Source organism: Nansenia antarctica (assembly GCF_963989245.1).
Source record: "Nansenia antarctica genome assembly, chromosome: 5".
Classification (NCBI taxonomy): Eukaryota; Metazoa; Chordata; class Actinopteri; order Argentiniformes; family Microstomatidae; genus Nansenia; species Nansenia antarctica.
In genome coordinates, this window is record NC_137690.1 from 46,502,850 (window position 1) to 46,515,108 (window position 12,259).

Here is a 12,259-nt window from a genome sequence, read left to right on the forward strand (position 1 = left end):
CTGAAGGAAGTCAGGGAGGTTGTCCGCAAAGCAAGGGCAAGCTCTGCTCCAGGACCGAGTGGCACTTCATACAAAATGTACAAGAACTGTCCCAAACTCCTGCTGCGTCTGTGGAAAATCCTGCGAGTCTTCTGGAGAAGGGGGAGGATACCTGAACAATGGAGAGTGGCTGAAGGGGTTTGGATCCCGAAGGAGGAAAACTCCACTCAGCTAGACCAGTTCCGCATCATCTCCCTGCTGTGTGTTGAGGCAAAGGTTTTCTTCAGCACTGTTTCCAGACGGCTGTGTACCTACCTGGCAAAGAACACCTACATCGATACATCCGTCCAGAAGGGCGGTGTATCAGGAATGCCAGGTTGTCTGGAGCATACCGGCGTGGTGACACAGCTCATTCGGGAGGCCCGAGAGAACAAAGGCAACCTGTCAGTGTTGTGGCTTGACCTGGCAAATGCATTCGGCTCCATTCCACACAAGCTGGTTCAGTTCACCTTGACGAAGCATCATGTCCCCAGCAGGTGCAGAGACCTCATCACTGATTACTACAGCAATTTCAGGATGAGGGTCTCTTCAGGAGCAATAACATCCAGTTGGCACAAGGTGGAGATCGGTATCATCACAGGGTGCACTATCTCTGTGACACTGTTCTCCCTAGCCATGAACATGCTCACCAAGTCTGCTGAGCCAGAGTGCAGAGGGCCCCGAACGAATTCCGGACAACGGCAACCACCCATCAGGGCATTCATGGATGACCTCACAGTCACGACAGAATCAGTCCCAGGCTGCCGGTGGATTCTGAAGGGACTCGAAAAGCTAGTGGGGTGGGCCCGGATGCGTTTCAAACCCGCCAAATCAAGATCGATGGTGCTGAGGAAAGGGAAAGTGGAGGACAAGTTCCGGTTTACCATCACAGGCACAGCCATCCCAACTATCACAGAGAAGCCAGTCAAGAGCTTGGGCAAGGTTTTTGACTTCTCTCTGAGGGACACAATATCCATCAAGTCGACCTGCACTGAGTTGGATGGCTGGCTGAAATCCGTGGACAAGTCAGGCCTACCCGGGAAGTTTAAAGCCTGGGTTTACCAACATGGCATTCTTCCCAGGATCCTGTGGCCCCTCCTTGTCTATGCGGTCCCTATCTCAACAGTGGAGACCTTAGAGAGGAGGGTCAGCAACCACCTCCGGAGATGGCTTGGATTACCAAGGAGTTTGAGCAGCACCGCACTCTATGGGAACACCAACAAACTGCAACTGCCCTTCAAATCCTTGGAGGAGGAATTCAAGGTGACAAGAGCCAGAGAAGTGGTTCAGTACAGGGACTCAAGTGATCCGAAGGTGGCTAATGCAGGGATCCAAGTGAGGACTGGCAGGAAGTGGAGGGCAGAGGAAGCTGTTCAAGAGGCAGAGGCGAGGCTGCGTCACAGGAGCTTGGTGGGAGTGGTCACACGAGGTCGAGCTGGGCTTGGATCCTTTCCAACTCCCCAAATGAACACCAGGGGGAAGGAAAAGCGCCGCCTTGTTCAGGAGGAGGTGAGAGCAGCAGTGGAGGAGACAAGAACCTGCAAGGCAGTGGGAATGAAGCAACAGGGAGCTTGGACGAGATGGGAGAATGCGATTGAGAGGAAGGTGACCTGGGCTGAGCTTTGGAAAGCCGAGCCTCACCGCATCAAATTCCTCATCCAGGCAGTCTATGATGTGCTTCCAAGCCCGTCAAATCTGCACACATGGGGCATAGCAGAGACACCAGCATGCCAACTGTGTTCCAAGCGAGGAACCCTGGAACACATCCTCGGCTGCTGTACAAGGGCCCTTGGAGATGGACGGTACAGGTGGAGGCATGACCAAGTCCTGAAGACCATTGCTGAAGCCATCAGTGCAGGACTTGTGTGGGCAAAGCAGTTCCGACACTCCAAGAAAACCATCGCCTTTGTCAGAGCTGGGGAGCAGCCAACCCCTGCCAGGAAAACATCTGCAGGCATCTTGACCTCTGCAAGAGACTGGCAGCTGTTGGTTGACCTTGAACATCAGCTGAAGTTCCCCAGCCACATTGCAGTCACCACCCTGCGACCAGACATTGTTCTCTTTTCTGAGTCCACCAGGCAAGCAGTGCTGCTGGAACTGACAGTCCCGTGGGAAGACCGCTTGGAAGAAGCCTTTGAGAGGAAGCTCTCCAAGTACGCGGGACTGGTCAGTGACTGCCAGCAGGCTGGGTGGAGAGCGAGGTGTTTCCCAGTAGAGGTTGGTTGCAGAGGATTTGCAGCCCGTTCCTTGGCCAGAGCCTTCAGCAGTTTGGGCATCGATGGAGAGAGAAAGAGGAGAGCCATCCGCAGTACCACCAATGCGGCAGAGAGAGCCTCTAGATGGCTGTGGCTCAAAAGAGGAGAGCCATGGAGTCATGGTAGCTAGTTAGCCATCTGGACACAAGCTGGGGTCTGATCAGCCCCGGCTGGGTCACCTGGAGGAGGGTGTATGATGTTGAAAGACCCGAAACGCCCGATGATTCCAGGAACATCACTGAAGATGTGTCCAGAGGCATCAGTAGATGTATGTACACAGTGATCAATCACTCAAAATTTTATTATTGATGACTTTATCTCCTTGTCATGTGTAGTATGTTATTCTGAATTATGATCTGAGCATATCCACACACAACTTCAAGGTGTTATCTATCAAATGGCATCCTGCTTCTGCATCTGATCATCACATTTCTAATGTTATAAGCAGTTTAGTTTGGGTTTGGTTTTTAGGTGGAAATTAGTCAAATAGGGCATTCAGCAGGGTTAATGCATGGTCAACCACATACCCACAATCTCATTCTTATCTTTCAAATGGAAGCAGGGTGAAAACATCCACACACAAATGAGTTCTCAATTTTATTATGAAGTATATTAGATAGAAAGTAAAAAAGTAAAAATAGAAAGTAAGAAAATGATTGATATGATAAATTACAGAAAGGTATGACAATTTAGATAGTGGAGATCCAAGTTTCTATGGATCCAAGGATCTCCACATGCATTAATAACGTCAGCTTATAGTATACCAGGCACTCTAAAATGATAATGTTTCCTATAGTGTTATCTATATTGCACTAAATGATAATCATAAAAATGTAAAGAAAATACAAAAATACATGTTCCCACAGTCCCTCTAGCTCAATGTTCAATTGAAAAATAAAACATTAAAAAAGTAATAATGTTCCCATATTCCCTCTAGCTCAACGTTCAATTGTACAATTTCTGTAGAAATTTTTTTTAAATCCTTAATTCATAAGTCAAGATGCTCTCATTCAGAGGCCTGGGAAGAGGTAGAGGTGTTTGGTTAGAGAAGCTCTGTCTTTGGTCGGCATCTGTCTTAGACGGGCACTGAAATTCTCCTCAAAACGACCCAAGACCTGCATGAAAAACAGAAATGCTGTGTGATCTGTTTCAATACATCAGGATCAATCTGCCAGCCTCCACCACAAAATAAGAGGAATGATTGTCACTGCCGACAGTAAGTCTAGAGGCCGATTAGAATATATACTGTATGGACAACAATATTGTGCCACCTGCTTTTCTACAATTTTGTTTCTCAAATCCTCAGACAATTCTGCTTGAAATACAATTATTTCTTACAATTTTGAATATATAATAATTTTGTCTTTTCATCAGATTTTGCCTTTTTTCTCTGTTTTTTTGTGTTGCTCCAATGCAAACTAAAGAAATAAACATACCAAATACCGAATACCAAAGCATTTGTAATTGCAACAATTTTGGGAGAAGTGGTGCATTATCTGACAGTGCAGGGGTGCCAATATTTTTGTCCATGACTGTACATATATATACACACACACCTGGGAAGATTTAAAGGATTGGTCGAGCTCCCCAAAGTAATTTCTTCAGTTACGAAGATTAGCCAAAATCTTTACATATCTTTCCGAACAGTGTGATAGGGAAATATTTCACGTGTTGTTTTAAAAAAATATTTCTGGTGGTCTGTGTCCAGTTGCTTACCTTCATAAAGAGATCCTCAACATGTTCCTCACAGGCGGAATTTTTGAACGTCTCGACGATATACTGGATGAAAAGGCTTCCTGTGTCTACGTGTCTGTAGGACTTAGTATCTGAGAGGGAAAAGTGTCATAATAGAGGGTTATCTTCTCACATTCAATTCACAAACAAACATTAAAATGGGAAAACATTTAAATGTAATGAGAATATATAGATATAGATTTATAGATATAGATATATAGATCGAGAGATAGAGAGATAGATAGATAGATAGAGAGAGAGAGAGATAGAGAGAGAGATAGAGAGAGAGAGAGATAGATAGATAGATAGATAGATAGATAGATAGATAGATAGATAGATAGATAGATAGATAGATAGATAGATAGATAGATAGATAGAGAGAGAGAGAGAGATAGAGAGATACTTCATTGATCCCCAAGGGTAAATTCAGGCATGTGTTATAGAATATGTTAGTTTGACTGACCGGGTGTGCAGGAAAGGAGGGAGATGAAGTCCTTCTCTACGTGCTTGATAGCATCATCCTCAAAACCCCGCTCAGGGCAAGGCTCTAAACCCGGCTCGGGGCAAGACTCAGGAACAGCATCACTGACCACCGTTGTTCCATCACTGACCCAAACAGCACCATCCTTTCCTGAAACAACATCATAAAAAAAATATGAAACAGTTGCCTTCTTCACTGGTGCCCTTTCATCCGGATGTTTTTATACTGTGTTGTGCATTGGCTAATGGCGATGTTGTTTGAACCCTTTATAATACTGCCTTCACTTACAAAAGAATGATTTCTGCACAGATTTGAGTGTGCAGATGCAGTTCTTTTGCACTCTATTGATACTCTTCAGCTCCAGCACCTCAGCTAAGTCTGATAACGGATGAGCGGTGGTATTTTCAATATTTTGAAGCTTCACACTGTAAAACACAGTGAATAAAACAACTGAACTGGTCACCTCCTCTACAGGCCTGGATAAGGATGACCTTGGGTTTGTCCACCAGAGCTTTGCAGTTCTCCGTGTTCAGGTGTTTGAAGATGTTGTTGATGGGGAACTCGTCCGGGTTGTCCGCCCGGTAACGGACTCCCAAGATGGATCCCAGCTGCCCGTGGGACGTGATGACCACGAAGGTGCTGTCGGAATGGAAGTGCTCTTCACGTTTGGAGAACGCTTTCACAGCCTCGTCCATCTCCTGCAACACACACAGATACAGTCAGTCACAGTCAAGATACAACACACACAGACACAGTCAGTCACAGTCAAGATACAACACACACAGATACAGTCAGTCACAGTCAAGATACAACATACAAAGATTACAAGATGTTTATTCGTCACTCCGGGTATACAAGTACAATCGTGTGAGATACTTTCGCTGGGGGAGGGGGGGAGGGTTTCCACTTAGAGTGCATATAAGACATATAGAATATGATAACAAAATATAAGGGGCAAAAAATTGGATAAAATGATCAAATTCTATAGATTTACGGCGAGAAAAATATACACACAAAATATACATTCAGCAGAATATTGTACAGGAGTTGTCTGTATATATATGTGTGTGTGTGTGTGTGTGTGTGTGTGTGTGTGTGTGTGTGTGTGTGTGTGTGTGTGTGTGTGTGTGTGTGTGTGTGTGTGTGTGTGTGCGTGTGTGTGTGCGTGGTGTGCTTCTATGTGTGGTGTGCGGGGGGTGGTCGTGTCTATGTGTGTGTGTTTGTGTGTGTGTTATTTATTTAGCAGTCTCAACCATGCCCATTCATTGACTGCAGAGGTACAGTACACCACAGAAACGTGACTGTTCCATCACTATACGACTGACCGGATAATTGACTTGACTAAGAAAAACAACCAGTTAAGTTAAACCTAACTACAACAACCAGTTAAGTTAAACTTAACTACAACAACCAGTTAAGCTAACCTTATGTCTCCCTTTGCGAAGAGTCTCTGGAGAAAATCAATCAAGCCGCCAGAGAATAGAGCATTTTTTTCTCCACGATACAAAGAAACTGATGCCTACTGTGTAGCCTTACTGGGCCTAACAGAATTAATCGGAATTAATATGTTTTTAGTTTATATACTAGGGTCTCTGATTTGCATGTGAATTAATTACACACTGTGTGGATCAGGTTGTCATACACAGTGTGTGTAATTAATTAATTCCTATGAAAAGACTGATGTTATCTAACTACGTATTCTTGGTATACCAAGAAGTACCAGGAAATCTTGGGTTTACTTTATTATTACTTTATTACTGTAGTATTACTAATTTTGCTAATTTACTTTACTTATTATTGTGATTTTCTATCTTAATGCTGCAATGCCAATGTTGCCAAATATTTTTACTCTTGTGTACTCGTACATTGAGATGTAATAAAAAGCGATTCTGATTCTGAAATCCAATATGCAGGTGTTGTTTAGTTGCGTGTAGCCTTACCGGAGCAGACAGGTTCCTGTGTTTCACCACCTGGTACCCCAGAGCCCCGAGCAGGGCCTCCATGTTCTCCTCATCCTTCTCCGCCCCGCGCCTCCTCATCCTCTCATCCTCAAAATCTACGTTGGTGATAAGCAGGGCCAGGCGCTTCCGAAGAATAGACTTCCCCTTCATAGGGTAGATCTGTTAGACCAGAGGAAACACACTTGTGAAAATTATGCATTAATGAAACCATGTAGCAAAGATGCAACTCTGCAAACTACGTAAGCAAATTGGCCCCACTTGATATTGAGGCGTTAATCTTGTGTGTTAAGATAGTAGTGGCCCGAGAAGGTCCTGGGTCATTTGTCTGCAGTTAGTTGTTAATATACTAACTGTGATACTCAATGGAGGTTTGTGAAATGACAAATTGAAAGTGAGTTTCTATACACTATGTGACAGCAGGTGAAACCAGGAACAAGTCAGCACCCGATCAAATGTTCAGAGCCAAAATATTGCAATGCAATGGATTTGGTGAGTAATCCTTACTACTACCTATTTAACTATAACACTACTTTACATTGTTACCTATTTAACTATAACACTACTTTACATTGTTAGCAGGCTCACAAAACAAGAAAGGGGCACAGAGAGACAGCTGGTATTAAACCAGATATCTAAAGGGTTTAACTTCTTTTGAAACCAAATAAAGCTTCAACCTTGGGTCCCATGTTCCTGACACTGTCCGCCTTAAACTGTGCGTTGGTGAGAAGGAGACCAAAGGAGTCCTGGGGCCTCTGCTCCGGCTCTGACAGCTGAGGTGGATGAGGTGTATGAGGTGATGGTTTATCTGATGGGAGGGAAAGCACATGGAAAATTGGACATGTTTTACCATTTTTTTTTTTTTTACATCTTAACCATTTAGCAGACGCTTTTATCCAAATTAGAGATTACAGGGACAGTCTCCCTGGAGTAACTTAGGGCTAAATGCCTTACTCAAGGCCACACTAGTAGTGGTGTTCCCAGGTGGGATTTGAACTCACGACCTTCTGATCACCAGTCCGCTAGAACAGCCGTGCCTATTGTACCTACCAGTGGCGGCTGGCCGATAGAGGGCGCTGGGGCGCCGCCCCCACCTTCACTTCCTAGTTGCGATTTGTAAAAGTTTTTTTTTTAAATAAACATTGTTTATTCACAAAATGCGGCTGATATTCTGTCGGCGCCTATCAGCATTCATTAAAAATCTTCCAATACAATAAACATTTTTATCTGTGTGTGTGTGTGTGTGTGTAAAACTCACTGTTAAAATACATAGGGGGAGAACGCGGGGCGCCGGTCAATGCATGTCTATGCCAGGACGAATACTTTTCGCTTACACGTTAGCTGTAGCAGCGCTCCAATTGGCTGTCTCTATTTCTTGGCCAGGGCGCACAAATGTGCGTCCTGAATCTCCGATTGTATTGCAGACAATGCATTATGCTGAGGACTTCCGACTTCCGGTTTTCCGGACTTCGGGCTTCCGGAGTATTTTAAATGAACATTCGTAATGTCTGTCTCTGATGTTCATGGTCAATTAAATCAGCCTATTTTGTGCAACTAATAATGTTCCCGCTAATGGGTTAACCAAGCAGCCTCGCACCTAACGTGCAAGCACCTATCTTCGAACTATTCATAGCAATATGCGCGGGGCAAAAATAATCTATTGCCTCTATCACCACGAACAGAACGGCGGAGGTACGGGTAAACACGGCTCATGTTCTGTCATCAAAGGTAAGAGCTGTTTTTCTTTAACTCAGCTGATGCATTACCTTGCTGTTGTTGTTTACTGAATGCTCCATCTGACTGTCACACTGTGATTGTACTTGTGTAAACAGTAACACAGACGGGGTGAATTTCATGAATGAAAGTGAAAGTTCTGTCACAAAACGCCGTTACGTATCCTCACACATGTTTAAGTGGGTATTGCGTGGGTAAAGTGAAATTACGTCTTTGTTTTGAGCGCCAGTGCGTGTTTTATGCGCGTGCACAAAAAAATTTGTGCACGCGAAGAAAAAAAATGCACGCGCTGCACCGCGAAAGAGGACCCCCCCCCGCCACACTGCTGTGCCCCACCCACAAATTTTAGCACCAGCCGCCACTGGTACCTACTATACGAGTTACAATGGGAAGTTGCTATTTACACACAATGACCACTAGTTGGCTGTCTTGTAAATTAGCCTGTCTGCTACACAAAAAAACTGCAAAATAGCTTTGACTTATCCTGATGTGATTTTGAAAATGTAAGTATATGGGCAGAGATATGTGAATGAATGAATTTGAATGAATGAATTTGAATCACATAATTTGAATTTGTATTGTTTAACTTGAATAACTGAATTGAAAAACTGAATCTGAATAGCATAATTTGAAAAATAATTTATTTGCTTTGAAACCATTCAGTACAATACAAATTCAAATTATGTGATTCAACTTTTTTTTTTTTTTCAAGTATTCATATTGAGCAATTCAAATTCAAAGTCAGTAATTCAAATTCGGTTTCTAGTGGCACATATCTCTGCCCATATAACTATACTGGGTGGTAGAACGCACATATCTAGGAAAAGTCATGAAAGGAGGGTCCTGAAATTTGATGGAGTGTAAAGATATAACGTTTTATTTTACTCCCATGGCGTTTTACATGGCTGTTCTAGTGCTAAGTCAAAGGAGTGGTCCTCATGTTGTACGTTTTAATCACACAATGCTTCACTCACCTGTCTGGTTAAGCTGCCCGGGGGACAGTCCCAGTTCGGAGAGACCTTCTGAATCAAAAAAAGCAATCATCTTTCTACAGGATTTGTCTCCTTTCCTCAGCACCATGGCAACGAGGCACCGAGCCCGTTCCGCCCCCATCCCCCGTTCTCCTCGCTAACCGAGTCCGCCTCTCCTCGTTCAGCACCTTTTCCTCCCGCAGGTGGTCTACGAGCTGCTGGATCATGACCCTTGACACTTTCTCCACAAACTTAGACCGAACCTTCTTGAGCTCTTCTGTTAAAGGAAGTACATGGGATTTCAGATAATCATTGTTTTTGTTAGTTGTACACTCTACCTCTCTGTCTCCTTCTCATGCCGTCGCTATTTCCCCCTCTTTCACCTACTCTGTCTCTTAACCACTTTCATTAACTTAATTAAGACATCACCGGGGGAAAAATTACTACCGTTCTTTAATACGGAGCTGCTACAGCCAGCCCTATCTTTGAACATTGAGTTCGCCTTTGATAATGGCCATCAATAATATACTGTTTTATTATTTCACTTGATTATAAATTATTCGGGGTTCAGTCTCTGCTATTGTAGTGGAAAATATTTACCTCTAATTCATTAAACTATAATAGGCCTACTTAATTATAAAATACAAATAAACCAAAGCTGAAGATGATACAAGATAGATAAGATGATACAATGCTTTTATTGAAAACAATGCAGGCGACTTCGTTTGCAAAGGAATTCCAACCCAGCCCTCCACACAGATCTTTACTAGTCTACCTCCGGAGGCTATGAGGGTTTTAGGTTACCGGCACCCCCCGCTACACAGTTAACACACGCACATATTTTAACACAATCATAAGAAGACTCCACCATATTGACACATACACATTTTAACACAATTTAGAAAAAAAATGATCTACCATATACTGTCATGTCATCCATCCTTAATGAGCGATTAGAAAAGTGAAACGGTGATAAAGAGAACGCAGTCGCGCACACACGTTTTATTGTATTTGACTGCCCTGCAGTTGGCTGGCTGAAATTAAATTTCGCATGGTGCAAAAACCTCTATTCTTGTTACCACTCCCTTGTACCATTCCCTGAAGAAAAATCAATAAAAATTGATCACAAAAACCTCTATTCTATAACTTAAACCACCGTACAACTTCACCAGTGTTGCCACAGTTACTTTGAAAAAGTATTCTGATTACTGATTACTGATTACTCCTTTAAAAAGTAATCTAGTTACTTTACTGATTACTTGATTTTAAAAGTAATTTTAAAGTTAGATTACTAGTTACTTTTTTAGTTACTATTGGCAGCTGCCTAGGCACCCGACCCCCCCCCCCCAACATAAAAATGAAAACTGGTTTGGCCAAAACTCACTTTATTTTAACAGTAACTTAAATTACATAATTAAACTTTAAACAATAACTTAAAACAACAAAATAAAGAGTCTTTCTTTGCCTCACCCAACATAAATACTTGTTTTTAAACAATAAAATAAATATAATCTTTATTTAACAGTAACTAGCAAGGAGTGGTTTCACAAAACCTAAAACCTACCCTGACCATTCAGATATGATCCTAATATAATCCTAATCCTAAACTGGGTGAGTCTGAGTTTATCAATGATCAACATTTATGTTCTTGTCATCCTTTGCTGACACAAACTCAAAATAATCCTTATATTTCCAGCTATTTAACGCATATCTCTGTTCTCGCTCCATTGTGTAGGCTACGCTTCTGTTTACACTGTGCAATCAGCGTGGTGATACACGTGAGCGATTCTGCTGCAATCTCGCGATAGTCGAGAGCCGTTTTTTGCGGGCATGGCCTTCCATAGTAACCTCGTGTTGAAAACGTGAGCACTGACGTCACTCCCCAAGACGTGAGAAATGTTTGTTTACTATCGAACATTACAAAGAAATACTGCATTTAGCCTAAGTTATGAGGTAGTAACGCAATAGTAACGCACAGCCACTTGAATAAGTAACTTTAATCGGATTACTGATTTGGAAATAGTATCGCGTTAGAATACTCATTACCGGAAAAGTATTCAGATTAAAGTAACGCGTTACTTGGTGGCGCGTTACCGGCAGCACTGAACTTCACTGACAGACAGACAGACAGACAGACATAAACGGGGATCGTGCATCGGGCATTCTGTTCGGCTGCTTCCAGGCTGTGGAACGCTCTCCCTGACCACCTAAGGGCACCACAGTCTGTGGATGCTTTTAAACGAGGCCTTAAAACCTACATTTTTAATAGAGCCTTTAATTAGCCTTTTTAAATTGAAATGTTCTTCTTGTTTTTAATCTATAGCACTTTGAGATTTCCTTATGTAAAGTGCATTACAAATCACATTATTATTATTATGATTATTATTATTATGATTGTGATTATGATTATAATTATAAACGGACAGGCAGACAGACAGACGGCGAAAGTGAAAGTATCAATTGCATGGGTCTCCCGGTCTCAATGTACTCAACGTTTTGTAATAGGCTACTAAATGTCCCCCCTATTTATTCGAAAATATCAGAAATAGTAGCATTTCAAATAACATTTTACATTTCACTTTAAATATACGGAATAAGCGTATAGGCCTACTCAAGATTTGTATATGTTTTTCATTATACTGACCTGCCATTTTTCAGCCTCGGAGATCCAGACGAGAAAAGCACTCTGTCTTGTCATCAAAACTTAACTTAACAAAGCTTTCCTCACTGTGCTGTGTGTTAAATAGTTCTAAAAGTATTCTAAATATTCACATAGCTAAACATGTCAAAACCTCCCCTGTTATCTGGGCGGATCCAAGGCGGTCGCAGCTGCTACCCTAAAAGGCCTTGCCCCCCTAGTTGCCACCCTATTTGTAGGCAATTAATATAAAACAAATCGGTTTTGAACGTTCATTATATTTCTTCATAGTTGGTGTAAACCTATTTACTCACCAGTTTAGAATACGCTTTTTCCCCCTGAATAAAGAAAAAATGGTTGCGCCCGTCACCCGTCATTCCATAAACCCGTCCCTCCGCATTTTAAATATTTGTATATCATAATCATTATATTTACTGGTTGTTTTAGGTACTGCGCCGATATCTATGCCT

At 42.5% G+C, this 12,259-nt stretch overlaps 1 protein-coding gene across 1 annotated transcript; it reads right to left on the reverse strand.

The window, feature by feature from the left end:
* Window positions 1–3,276: 3,276 nt before the first annotated feature.
* Window positions 3,277–9,378, reverse strand: LOC308158053 (caspase a-like; the record flags this gene model as incomplete). Its single annotated transcript, XM_080531643.1, has 7 exons — window positions 3,277–3,388; window positions 3,990–4,099; window positions 4,471–4,638; window positions 4,952–5,186; window positions 6,429–6,608; window positions 7,124–7,254; window positions 9,258–9,378. The coding sequence occupies 7 exons, from the start codon at window positions 9,376–9,378 to the stop codon at window positions 3,284–3,286; spliced, it is 1,050 nt and encodes a 349-aa protein (XP_080387769.1). The 3' UTR covers window positions 3,277–3,283.
* Window positions 9,379–12,259: the final 2,881 nt, after the last annotated feature.